This window comes from Euleptes europaea, chromosome 18 (assembly GCF_029931775.1).
Source record: "Euleptes europaea isolate rEulEur1 chromosome 18, rEulEur1.hap1, whole genome shotgun sequence".
Taxonomy (NCBI): Eukaryota; Metazoa; Chordata; class Lepidosauria; order Squamata; family Sphaerodactylidae; genus Euleptes; species Euleptes europaea.
In genome coordinates, this window is record NC_079329.1 from 8698777 (window position 1) to 8712670 (window position 13894).

General features: G+C 49.2%; 1 protein-coding gene across 1 annotated transcript; it reads left to right on the top strand.

Moving 5' to 3' along the window:
- The first annotated feature begins 1379 nt into the window (after nt 1-1379).
- On the top strand, nt 1380-11998 carry CTF1 (cardiotrophin 1). Its single transcript, XM_056864742.1, has 3 exons — nt 1380-1395; nt 9702-9823; nt 11549-11998. Exons 1-3 carry the CDS (start codon nt 1380-1382, stop codon nt 11996-11998), a joined length of 588 nt encoding a protein of 195 aa, XP_056720720.1.
- The last annotated feature ends 1896 nt before the right edge of the window (nt 11999-13894 follow it).

A 13894-nucleotide genomic window follows, 5' to 3' on the forward strand; every position in this document is an offset into this window, starting at 1 on the left:
GACAAGTGCTTGTCCAGCCTCTATTTAAAGACTGCCAGTGAGGGGGGGGGGGCTCACCACCTCTTTAGGTAGCCGATTCCACTGTCGAACAACTCTTACTGTAAAAATATTTCTCCTAATACCCCGCTTCTATGTAGGGTTGCCAGGTCCCTCTTCACCACCGGTGGGAGGTTTTTGGGGCGGAGCCTGAAGAGGGCAGGATTTGGAGACTGGAAGGACTTCAATGCTATAGAGTCCAATTGCCAAAGCAGCCATTTTCTCCAGGCAAACTGATCTCTATTGGCAGGAGATCAGTTGTAATAGTGGGAGATCTCCAGCTATTATCTGGAGGTTAGCAAAAAATACCAGTACTAGGCTCAATCATTTATATAGCAAAGTAACTCTATTCATACATGTGAAACATGCAGTGCAATGGTATTAATGTAATTCTATTATAATGGTATTATAATAGAAACGACAATATTAAACCATAAAAGAACACAAATAACATCAAAGCTATGTGTGTGTGTGTTAAGTGCCGTCAAGTTGCTTCCGACTCATGGCGACCCTATGAATGAGAGTCCTCCAGAATGTCCTGTCTTTGACAGCCTTGCTCAGGTCTTGCAAACTGAGGCCTGGCTTCCTTTATAGAGTCCATCCATCTCTTGTTGGGTCTTCCTCTTTTCCTGCTGCCCTCAACTTTTCCTAGCACGACTGTCTTTTCCAGAGTCGTCTCATGACGTGACCAAAATAGGACAGGCTCAGTTTAGTCATTTTAGCTTCTAGGGTCAGTTCAGGCTTGATTTGATCTAAAACCCACTGATTCGTTTTTTTTTTTTGTTGTTGTTTTTTTTTTTTGGGCAGTCTATACAACTACCTAATATACAAAACAGAAGTCATCCAAAAAATCTTCAACATTACAGTACCGGCGATGATTTGGTTGGTTACCCGGAGGTTGGCAACCCTACCAACAACGCGCTTGCAATCCACTTCCCAGGCACTTTGCCGCTGGGTTTTATTGCGCGCCAGGGCAAGCCCCGCTTGCAAACGCCTGTGAAAGCGCATCGGAAGCGGATGGAAAGGACAGGATCCCGCCTGTGCCAAAGCGCCCTTCGGATGAGCAGCGGGTCGGTGCCAAAGCAACGCGGGGAAGAGGAGGAGGAGGAGGAGGAGGAGGAGGAGGAGGAGGGGGGGGGATTAAATTCCTCGTTCCCGGAACGGAGGCGGCCGGGCCCGTGATCTCAGCCTGCTGGAATCCGATCCCGGGACAGGGAGGGAGGAGGCGGGGGGAGGGGCGGGGACCGGCGGCCCTCCATAAAACACCGAGGGAGGGAGGAAGGCGCGTGCAACAAGCGGAGGCGATCCGGGGAGGGGGGTTTGGAAACCGGCCGCCTTGCAGGATGGAAGTGCTGCCAGGTAGGTCGATAGGTGGGGGTTGCAAGCCGAAGAGGCAAATGGGAAGTTGCAAGCCCAATGGGGGGGGGGGTTGCGGAGCCTGGGGGAGGGATGCGGGGCGGGCGAGCCGCCCAGGGTCTTTGCAAGGGGAAGCCTGCAGAGCGCCGGCTTCAGTCGAGGAGGGAGCCCCATGGGGCGGCCCTCTTCTTTCCCAGCTGTTGCTCCTCTGCAGCAAGAAGGTCATGCTGCCGCTTGTCTCCCGTGCGGGTAACAGCTTCGCGCTGAAGCTGATGGCACCCCAGCAGGCGAGGGTGCTGTTTCCATTTTGGGGTGAGCAGCTGGGATTTTTTGTTTTTTTGTTCTTTTAATGTTTTATTGAAGCAAAAAATTTAGGGTGCAAAAATGAAAAAGGCAATAGGGAAGGAAAAGGGGAAAGCGTTAAGTTTCTGTGTCCAAATTTTTCCAATACGCTATGGACATTTCTCATAGGGGGTTACCGCATTATGTATTCCCAGTGGTGTATTAAGAGTTTGAAAGTGTTATAAAAAATGCTGTTCGCACTTTGTGTGGCCCCTTTAGCTGTGAAGGCGTCTTCCAACCATTTTTTAGCCGTGGCATCCAAAAACCCTTTTAAAGCAATGTTTTTTATAACATTTTGAAACTCTTAATACATCGCTGGGAATACATAATGCGGTAACCCCCTTAGCTTGGTTTTAAATACCCCCCTTTAGTTTCTTAACAGTAAAATATAAGGCATATCATTTAACCAATCTTGAACACATACTAATGTCTTCTCTAATAGTAGTCTGAATATCTCTATTAAGGGCTAGAGCTGAATGTGTCAACTTCAGATAGAATTTCTTTTTTGAAAGTGGGAGGAAGGAGTTAGAAGAAGAAAAGTTGGTTTTTCTATGCCGACTTTCTCTCCCAGTTAAGGGAGAATCAAACCAGCTGACAGTCGCCTTCCCTCCCCACAACAGACACCCTGTGAGGTAGGTGGGGCTGAGAGAGTGTGACTAGCCCAAGGTCACCCAGCTGGCTTCGTGTGGAGGAGTGGGGAAACTAATCCAGTTCACCAGATTAGCGTCTGCCACTCATGTGGAGGAGTGGGAAATCGAACCCAGTTCTCCAGATCAGAGTCCACTGCTCCAAACCATTGCTCTTAACCACTACACCACGCTGGTCCTGCAAGGTGCTGTGGCCTGGTAAAAATTGGGGTGTGTGCCTGAATTTTGCTGTAGGTGGTGCCTAAGCTCGACACCTGAGTTAGGTTGCCAGCTTGTCTTATACTGAATCAGACCCTTGGTCCGTCAAGGTCAGCATTGTCTATGACTGGCAGCAGCTCTCCAGTGTCTCAGGCTGAGGTCTTTCACATCACCTCCTGCCTAGTCCTTTCAACTGGAGATGCCGGGGACTGAACCTGGGACCTTCTGCATGCCAAGCAGGTGCTCTACCTCTGAGCCACACCCCCTGCCCGATCCCCTCTGGCCACCAGTGGAGAATGGGGGGTAGGGTTGCCAGATCAAGGTTGGGAAACTCTTGGAGATTTGGGGATGGAGCCTGGGGAGGACAGGGACCTCCGTGGGGTACAATGCCATAGAGCCCCCCCCCCTCCAAGACATCCATTTTCTCCAGGGGAACTGATCTCTGTAGTCTGGAGATGAGCTGTAATTCCGGGAGATCCCCAGGTCCCACCTGGCAGTTGGCACTCCTAGCTCCAGTTCCCTAATAGGTACATGATAAGCAGAAACGAGCAGGTGCAATATTCTCCTAGCATTTGGGGCGGAGAATTTATGTAGCTGCATCTCTGTCTGTAATGTAACTGTAAGGGGACCAGAGCTTTACCTGTGAAAAATAGTAGCCCTTCTGCGCCCATCTCATGTAGTTGGGGGTCCCGTCGCTTTTGTACAACATGTTTGTTTCCGTTATGTTTTTAGTGTAAGGGAATGCGTATGCTGTTTGGGAAGAGCAGGCAAATGCGAACTTGGAGCTTGTAAGAAAATTGAGCCGGCTTTCCACTGATACAACTTGCGGAAGAGCAATGCTTCTGGGTCCTGGATTGGTTCATGCAAGAATAATTTCTCGGTGTTGAATGCAGAAATGCTAGTTTCTGTCTTACCCTTGAAAGGTGGGAGGGGGGGAATCACTGCAGGTTAAAGAGACCTTGCATAGATGTCCAAAAGAGGTGGGTGTCCAAGTTCTTTAACTGGTCGCTTTCCCTCGGCAGGCATTGGCATGGAAGAGATTGCTTCTTTGCCTTAAAGAATTTTACTTGCTGACTTAGAATCATAGAGTTGGAAGGGACCACCAGGGTCATCTAGTCCAGCCCCCTGCACGATGCAGGAAATTCAAAACTACTTCCCCCACACCCCCAGGGACCCCTACTCCATGCCCAGAAGATGGTCAAGGTGCCCTTCCTCTCATCTGCCCAAGGTCACAAAATCAGCATTGCTGACAGATGGCCATCTAGCCTCTCTTTAAAACCTCCAGGGAAGGAGAGCTCACCACGTCTGGAGGAAGGCTGTTCCACTGAGGAACCGCTCTAACTGTTAGAAAGTTCTTCCTGATGTCTAGACGGAAACTCTTTTGGTTCAATTTCAACTCATTGGTTCTGGTCCGACCTTCTGGAGCAACAGAAAACAACTCAGCACCCTCCTCTACATGATGCTTGTTCACCTAGAGCTGTTATTGAAAGCACGGTAGCCAGGCAGGCGGTCTCCTCTGGCACTCCTGACCCGGATGGCCCAGGCTGGCCGGATCTCATTAGATCTTGGAAGCTAAGCAGGGTTGGTGCTGGTTAGTGTTTGAATCGGAGACCAGAGTCACTACTTGGAGGCAGGCAATGGCATCTACTGCTGAATGTCTCTTGCCTTGAAAACCCCATGAGAGGTAGCCATAAGTTGGCGATGACTTGGGGTCACTTTCAGAGGTGTCGTGGCTCTTTGAAAGCAGGATAGAGTACATCAAAGCGGCTGGGTCTCTGGTGCGCTTAGGGTTGCGAACTGCCTGGGGGGTGGGGGAGGCCATAAGAACATAAGAAAGGCCCTGCTAGATCAGACCAAGGCCCATCAAGTCCAGCAGTCTGTTCACACAGTGGCCAACCAGGTGCCTCTAGGAAGCCACAAACAAGACAGCTGCAGCAGCACCATCCTGCCTGTGTTCCACAGCACCCAATATAATAGGCGTGCTCCTCTGATACTAGAGAGAATAGTTATGCAGCATGACTAGTATCCATTCTAACTAATAGCCATGAATACCCCTTCCCTCCATGAATATGTCTACTCCCCTCTTAAAGCCCTCCAAGGCCTGCCCCTTTAATAGAGGCTTAATAGGATGTTATTTATTTCCATGCCATGAAAAGCTTCAGCTGCTGCTGTGTGTTACAAGTAACCTTTCCTTGTCTTCTAGTTGCCCTGAAGACTTTGAAATGTACTGAAAACTGCAATCTGTCTTTTAAAAAATTCAATATTTTTTTCATTTTGGTTCTACCTGGGTCCTGTTTTTTGGGAGTGACTTCCCCCTTTTCACTGTTAAAACAGAGGAGAGGGCCGTGGATCAGTGGTAGAGCATCTGCTTGGCATGTAAAAGGTCCCGGGTTCAATCCCTGGCATCTCCAGTTTAAAAAAAGGGTTGGTTTTTATATGCCAACTTTCTCTACCACTTAAGGAAGAATCAAACCAGCTTACAATCACCTTCCTTTCCCTTCCCCACAACAGACACCCTGTGAGGTAGGTGGGGCTGAAAGAGCTCTAAGAGAGCTGTGACTGGCCCAAGGTCACCCAGCTGGCTTCGTGTGCAGGAGTGGGGAAACAAATCCAGTTCAGCAGATTAGCCTCTGCCGCTCATGTGGAGGAGTGGGGAATCGAACCTGGTTCTCCAGATTGGAGCCCACTGCTCCAAACCACCGCTCTTAACCACTACACTACGTTGGCGATGTGAAAGACCTCTGCCTGAGACTCTGGAGAGCGGCTGCCTGAGTAGACAATACTGATCTTATAGGACCCCTGGTCTGATTCAACGCAAGGCAGCTACATATAAGACTTCCAGTACAGGCAACACAGTTTGGAGGTAGCACTTGAGGGTCGCTGGATCAGCTGGCCGCTGCTCTTACTCGCCAGAGGCGACCAAGCGAATGGTTCTTTGCAAGCCAGCATGAGCTCTGCTTTCTTACTGCCGCTCCAGGCTCCTTGGCGCCTCTGCTTCCAACCTTGGGAGCAAAGGGTTAAGAGCATTCTGCCTGTACCATTTCCTTCTTACCCAGTTCAGCTTCTGCAGTAGTTTTTACTTTTTTTCCCTGGAGGGCAATAACTACTGAATCATCTATGCCACTAACTCCCAACCCTGGGCCCTGAGTTAATCATTGCCTCGGAAGAAACCGTCAAAGAACCATTCTCTCTTCTTGAATGATTGGGCACCCTGCCTAGAAAGCAGTCAAGTGTGGCTCCTAGCTCTACCCACTCAGGCTTAGGGGCCATGGCTCAGTGGTAGAGCATCTGCTTGGCATGCAGAAGGTCCCAGGTTCAATCCCCGGCATCTCCAGTTAAAGGGACTAGGCTGTTAGGTGATGTGAAAGACCTCAGCCTGAGACCCCAGAGAGCTGCTTCTGGTCAGAGTAGACAATACTGACTTTGATGAATCGAGGATCTGATTCAGTATAAGGCAGGTTCATGTATGTGTTTATGTGTGCTTCCTTCTCTCCTTCCCACCCCCACCCATCTTTGGGGAGGGGTCATGGCTCAGTGGTAGAGCATCTGTTTGGCATGCAGAAGGTCCCAGGTTCAATCCCCAGCATCTCCAGTTAAAGGGGCTAGGGTGGTAGGTGATGTGGAAGACCTGAGACCCCAAAGAGCTGCTGCCGGTCAGAGAAGACAATACTGACTTTGATGTACTGAGGATCTGATTCAGTATAAGACAGCTTCATGTGTTCAAGGTTCCCAATGAGCAAGGTGGGACTGTTCTGATCCAGCAACCAGCCATAAGGAGGGTGCAACGGCAGTGGGTTACTCTTTGCTTGGCCTGTGTTCAGAGGTATAACGCCTCTGAACATCGAGGGTCCTGTATTTCTGTCACGGTGAAGCGTTTGCTTAAAATCAGGCCAGACCCGAGTTCAAGTCTCCACTTGACTGTGATGCTCGCTGGGTGACCCTGGGCCGCTCTCTCGCTCGCAGCCTAACTTGCCTCGAAGGAAAATTCCAAGCGGAAAGATGTATAATATTGTCATGCAGATGCCCTTTTGAGAAGGTGCACGCTGGCAGAAATAATATTTACTTAATTTACCCCTCCCCCCTTTTCTCCCCTAGGCAAAAGAAGCTCAGTTATTTTAGCGACATCTGTTTAATCTCAGAAGCAGGAAGAGAGCCATTCCATTTTGAACGCTTGTTCTGATATTGGGTCTGAGATAAGCATGTTTAAATGGTCCTTTTATTTTTGAAAAATGAGCGTGTAGGTACACCCTTTGAGCATTAGCATTTCCTCTTCTCTGCCGTTCTTTCTTTCTGCCTCTCTGTTCAGACCATCGCTGCCTATGCAGTTTTCGCTTAGGAAGCTTATCTCAGTTTTTTTCCAATGGCATCCCATAATAGCCAGACTCTACTATCCTTGGCTCTCAACAGAATTCACAGTCAAAACCAATTTTTTTTTTTTAAAAAAAAAGCTCCTTTAACAAAGGCGGAAAATAAAATAGCTCAAAACAGTCATAATGCACTATGGCTCAGTGGTAGAGCATCTGCTTTGCATGCAGAAGGTCCCAGGTTCAATCCCTGGCATCTTCACTTAAGAGGGACCTGGCAGTAGGTGCTGTGAAAGACCTCTGCCTGAGACCCTGGAGAGCAACTGCTGGTCTGAGTAGACAGTGCTGATTTTGATGGACCGGTCATCTGATTCTGTATAAGGCAGCTTCATGTCTGTACACTTTGCAAGGCAGGAGTTATCCAATCCGAAGGACGTGGTTAGCGCTGAAGTGAAGTCACCAGGTCATCATAGATCCCTCACAAGTCCTCTGACTATATACATCACAGTATAAACATCACAGCATTCCTGGAGGCCTCAAAAGCTTGCACGATGTTTTATGTAGTGGTTAAGAGCGGTGTATCAGAGCAGTGGACTCCAGTCTGGAGAACCGGGTTTGATTTCCCATGAGTGGCAGAGGGTAATCTGGTGAGCCGGGTTGGTTTTCCCACTCCACACATGAAGCCAGCTGGGTGACCTTGGGCTAGTCACAGCTCTCTTAGAGCTCTCTCAGCCCCACCTACCTCACAAGGTGTCTATTGCGGGGAGAGGAAGTGAAGGTGATCGTAAGCTGGTTTGATTCTTCCTTAAGTGGTAAGAGAAAGTCGGCATATAAAAACCAACTCTTCTTCTTCTAGCTGTATTAGGAGGAAAGGGATGGGGAGAAGAATGAGTACATGAAGATGATCACGGTTAATGAGCAGAAGAGGGTGTTGACGAGGAAATTCTTGGAGGGTTAGGGGTTGCGGTTGGAGGAAATTATGTAACGCCACACTTGGGCAGATGGTCTGGACGGGCGGTGCGCATCTGATAAGAAAGGCAAGTTGGTCTTTGGAGGTATGACTCAGTGAACTGATACTGGGGGGTGGGCCATGAACAGCGCCGCTGATGTTCTGGCTTTCTAGACGCAGAGATAAGAAACAACCTGTGGTGTGGACTGCAACCCAGGCGATTCCAGCTGCGGGGTATGGGGGGATGTTCTTCTGCTCAGCCTCTCAACTTAATGGAGTGTATTTACAGGACTTTAAAGTGCTTCACTACGGGACCTAAATCGGTGCGACAGCCTTGTCAAGTATTGAGAGAAACTCTGTACTCTGTTCACGCATTTGAGTGTCTGTACCAAACAAATATGTAACGCATTTTTCCTAACAAGTGTGCATAAAAGCCCCTGGATCGTGTGTATAAAAGTCCCTGGATCTGTGATGGACCGATGCTGAACTGCCACTGAAATGTATTTTAAATGAGAAAGTTGACACTGAATTTTAAGCGCACTGAGAGCCAGCATGGTGTAGTGGTTAAGAGCGGTGGTTTGGAGCAGTGGAGTCTAATCTGGGGAACCCAGGCTTGATCCCCCGCTCCTCCACATGAGCGGCGGAGGTTAATATGGTGAACTGGATTTGTTTCCTTGCTCCTCCACATGAAGCCAGCTGGGTGACCTTGGGCTAGTCCCTCTCTCAGCCCCACCTACCTCACAGGGTGTCTGTTGTGGGGAGGGGAAAGGAAGGAGATTGTAAGCCGGTTTGATTTTTCCTTAAGTGGTAGAGAAAGTCAGCATATGAAAACCAACTCTTCATCTTCCTTTGTGCACTGACCCACTTAATATGTGTTTCGTAGTTAAGTAAAAGTTGGAAAGCTTTTTTCCTCCCTGAGAAGCAGCCATAAGGACAGCTGCATTTGGGGAGGGCTGTGTTATTTGGCTATTGTTCGGTGGCTCCCGCTCTGCCTGGAAGCAATGGAATTATTTTATTGAATGGAAGATGCAACATATGGAATTACTAGAGAACTCTTAGCTGGGATCCAAAGATTTTTTCCCAGACACACCCAAGATTTGGGCACATATGTGACAAAGCTCTTCACACAGTACGGAGTGCCCAGATTGTTTCCCCTGCTCCTCCACATGAAGCCAGCTGGGTGGCCTTGGGTTAGTCACAGCTCGCTCCGAACTCTCAGCCTCACCTACCTCACAAGGTGCCTGTTGTGGGGAAGGGAAGGGGATTGTAAGCCAGTTTGATTCCTCCTTAAGAAGCAGAGAAAGTTGGCATATAACAAACTCTTCTGCTTCTTCAAGCCCCCACCGGCTCACTGTAGTAGTTGTTTAACAGTTTCTACTCTGGGTTAAGGATGCCAACCTTCAGGTACTAGCTGGAGATCTCCTGCTATTACAACTGATCTCCAGCTGACAGAGATCAGTTCCCCTGGAGAAAATGGCCACTTTGGCAATTGGACTCTATGTCATTGAAGTCCCTCCCCAAACCCCGCCCTTTTCAGGCTCCACCCCAAATACCTCCGGCAGTGGCAAAGAGGGACCTGGCAACCCTACTCTGGGTGCATCTCTTAGGTTTTCGCCCCTGCACGTCTCCTCAGAATTTCCTTGCCCAAGAAAGATCCTAGAATCATAGAGTTGGAAGGGACCACCAGGGTCATCTAGTCCAATCCCCTGCACAATGCAGGAAACTCACAACTACCTCACCCCCCACACACACACACACCCCTAGTGACCAGAAGATGGCCAAGATGCCATCAGTTGGAGGCTTGTGTAGTTTGTCCGCCTGGGCGTATATTCCTGACCGTCTTAACTTTTCGCCTGCTTCTGCCTGCAGTGGATTTGCCGAAGCTCCGCTCCTCCTCGCATTCCCAGCAAGAAATAGCCGAGAGGGTCAACCAAGCTCACCTCTTGAGTGTCTCCTTGCAGCGTGGCTCAGAACAGCTGCTCGCTGAATACGTGAGTCCCGGGAATGTGGAAGAGGGGTGGGTGGAGGGGGTGCAACGACAGGCCCGAATAGCCGGTGTGGTCTCCTGGGCAGCACGCCTTCTGGTTGGAGTTCTGCAAAGAACTGGGTCCCTTAAAACCAGTTTCCCTTGTTCAAAAGGAAGGATCTGCTCCTACTCCTCGTGGCTATGGAGTGGCCTAATATTTATCAACTGGTACCCAATTTACGGCATGGAATTATATTCAAGACTCAAATGTGTTCGTGTATTTGTAAATGTGAAAATCAGTTCAATAGTAACAAAGGAACACATTACATTTGCAATGCAAGTCTTACAAATTAATACCTTTTAATCCAGACTAAATACCAAAAAAAATGGAGGCTGTATTGCTTTTTCTTTTAACCATGGTGTAGTGGTTAAGAGCGGTGGTTTGGAGCGGTGAACTCCAGGATCACAGGAGCATGCCTATTATATTAGTTGCTTTGGAGAACAGGCAGGATAATGTTGCTGCAGTCGTCTTGCTTGTGGGCTTCCTGGAGGCACCTGGTTGGCCACTGTGTGAACACACTGCGGGACTTGATGGGCCTGGGTCTGATCCATCATGGCCTTTCTTATGTTCTTATATCAGTATAACAATAATCTAGTGCTATTCTTTGAAAGAAAGCAAGGAAGAAGCAAGCCCCCTGGTAGTGGCAAGGAGCATTGAACCCATGGCAGATAACTCGTATGGAAATGGCCAAAGTCCCTCCAGTGGATAGACGTAAAATGTTGCATGTAGTTATGCCCTTTGTCACCTAGCAAAAGCCCATCTGAGTAATACAGGCTTAGAGAAGCAGGCAAACGTAAAAGCTGTCGTCATAACCCCCTGAAGAGGATTCTAAAGGGTGAGGGTCAAAAAAGACCGAGAGCAGGCAGAGGCTGAATGGAGGTCTGTAAGGGAGGGTTGTACTACAAGTAAACACTGGGAGAATCAGTCATGCAGCCAAGAGAGCCAGTGTGGTGTAGTGGTTAAGAGCGGTGGTTTGGAGCAGCGGACTCTGACCTGGAGAACCGGGTTTGATTCCCCAACTCCTCCACATGAACGGCGGAGGCTAATCTGGTGAACTGGATTTGTTTCCCCGCTCCTACACACGAAGCCAGTTGGGTGACCTTGGGCTAGTCTCAGTTCTATTAAGAGCTCTCTCAGCCCCACCCACCTCACAGGGTGTCTGTTGTGGGGAGGGGGAGGGACGGCGATTGTAAGCCAGTTTGAGTCTCCCTTAAGTGGTAGAGAAAGTTGGCATATAAAAACCAACTCTTCCTCTTCATCCTCTTCCTCTTCTTTTTCCTCTTCCTCCTCCTTCTCTTCTTCTTCCTCCTCCTCCTCTTCTTCTCCCAGTGAAGCAGAGGAAGATAAACAATTATGATGTAGTATTGTGAAAAGAATCTACTCCCCCCCACCCAAGAACTTTGGGCTAAGAATGCCACAACAGAGACTTCTGACTATTGTGTGTGTGAAGTGCCGTCAAGTCGCAGCCGACTTATGGCGACCCCTTTTTGGGGTTTTCATGGCAAGAGACTAACAGAGGCGGTTTGCCAGTGCCTTCCTCTGCACAGCAACCCTGGTCTTCCTTGGTGGTCTCCCATCCAAATACTAACCAGGGCTGACCCTGCTTAGCTTCTGAGATCTGACGAGATCAGGCTAGCCTGGGCCATCCAGGTCAGGGCTCTGACTATTGATGTGTCGGTTATTTCTCAGGTGTGTCGCCAAGGGAGACCCTTTGGGAGCGCCGACTTCCCGCCCGCCCCTGCTTTTCCAGGGCTGCCGTCGCCCTCTCTTTCTCCGGAGGCCTGGAAGCACCTGAGCGACGCCGAGCGGCTCCAACAGAACGTCACCGCCTTCTCCAACTTGCCCGAGTTCCTGTCGGCCGTGAAGCGCCAACAGAAGACGCTGAACCCTGATGCCTCGGATCTGCACCGCCGGCTGGAGACCGTGGGCTGGCAGTGCCGTGGCCTGGCCAACAATCTTAAATCCATCATGGCCGCCCTGCACCTGGCGCCGGCTCCGGCTCCGCCGGTTGAACCCCCAAACCCGGACAGCAGCTTCGCCCAGAAGCTCTTCGGCTACTACCTTTGCCAGCTCTGTCGGGACTGGGCCAGCCGAAGTGAAGAGGACTTGACTTTGCTGGCTGCCAAATATCCCCTCTGAACATGCTGCTTCATCCTTGGCTATCTACCTGTCTCCCGTGGGGAGGGGGGAGTTGCATCATGTGTTTCCCCCCCTCCATGTTGACTGTCCTCTGTGTGTGGAAGGGGGGGGGGAATGAAATGCCAATTTCCTGGAATGGGGTACGAAAAGAGGTCATAGGAGAAAACTTTCCGAAAATGCGGAAATATCCGCCTTTACTGCCTGTTGTTTCTCTCTTTTGCTTCCTCCCCGTTTTTTTTTTCTGTGTCCTATAATAATAATTTTAAAAAGACTTGGGAGGGGGGCTCAATCTTGGGTGCTCGCAGTTGTGGGACGGGGGAGCGGGTTGGCGGCAGCCATTTTGAGAGAGGGCTCGCCTTGCTTGCCTCCAGAGGCTGCAGATGTGCCTTAAGACTGGGAGGGGGAAGGAAGCGGGACTGATTTGACTTCTGAAAGTGGGAGCCGAGTGTCCAGTTTTTCAAATACTGGGACTGTTCAAATAACTTCTCTGTGAAACAGAGGGCTCTCCCCCTGTGACCAAGATATAGCCCCTCAGTTCCCTTATTCTTCTCCCACCCCATATATGAAAAGGAAGAGTTGCCCCTAATACAAGCCGTGTGCCTCTTAACAGCTATAGAAGCATATTCATGTCTGCTTATCCTACCATGGCTACAAACACAAAGCCTGCATTGGTGGGAAGCTCATGGCTTTCCCGTTTGGTCTTCCTCCAGACCCCCCAATCTGCTACACAGGACTCTTGAGTTATTTCTGTCTCAGAAAGGTCTTAGTGTTGGAGGAGATGGTGGGAGATCTTTGCATCCCCGTGGCCTCACATTCAACTCCCGGTGGCCTTTCCATGGAAATCCCTGAACTGTTCACACACGTGCTCAAAACTGGGTGAAGAACTCTTTCTATCTTCATGTGCTCTCCTTTTCTAACACGGGTTGTGGGTGCTGCTTTGCTGGATCACAACACGTTTTTTCTACTCTTGAGAGTTTAGCTTCTACTGTAAGCTTTGTTTTTCATATATCTGCAGAATAATTTTATAAATATTCTTGATGCTAACTCTAACGATAATAAAAGTATTTTTAGTAGGATGTACAAGTGCTGTGAATTTTTCTGCCGGTGTGTACGTTTTCTATACAGTACAAATTGCTTTTCAACCCCACCCCACCCTCAATAGGGTTGCCCGGTCCCTCTTCACCACTGGTGGGAGGTTTTGGGGGCGGAGCCTGAGGAGGGTGGGGTTTCAACGCCATAGAGTCCAATTGCCAAAGCGGCCATTTTCTCCAGGGGAACAACTCTTGTCAGCTGGAGATCAGTTGTAATAGCAGGAGATCTCCAGCTAGTACGTGGAGGTTGGCAACCCTACCCCCCAAACTGGTTGCCACAAGCTGATTCAATAAAATATTATTGGTGCCTTCTGAATTAGATATTTGGGGTAGAGGGGAGGGAATGGGAGGAGGAAAGATGAGGTTAGGTAGAATTCTAGGAAACGACTAGCAAGTAGTAATTATCTTGTCGGTGGAAAGGAGAAGGCAGGGAAAAACTGCTTCCGCTAGAAGCTCCTTAGAATGCCTTGGTTAGTTTTTAGACTAATAAAACTAGGAAGGAAAACAGTGACTGAAGCTTGTAACTATTGTGTAGGTACTTAATGCACAAGATATGTGTATGAGTTGCAGTTCTGTGTATGAAATGCACACAATTCATACCAGGAAGCTGAGGAATGGATTTTGCGCGATTATAAAATCCTATTGTGTGTGTGTGTGTAAAGGTCCGTCGAGTCACAGCTGACTTACGGCGACGCGGTAGAGTTTTCAAGGCAAGACGTTCAGATCCTATTAGTGTTAATAATTGCCCATGAGACTTGAGGGGGGGGGGCAATGATGTCTGGTGAAATTCAGGTGGGAAAGATAA

Coding starts and splice junctions, on each gene's coding strand:
- CTF1 (XM_056864742.1), top strand. Junction 9,824..11,548: donor AACAGCTGCTCGCTGAATAC/GTGAGTCCCGGG, acceptor GTTATTTCTCAG/GTGTGTCGCCAAGGGAGACC.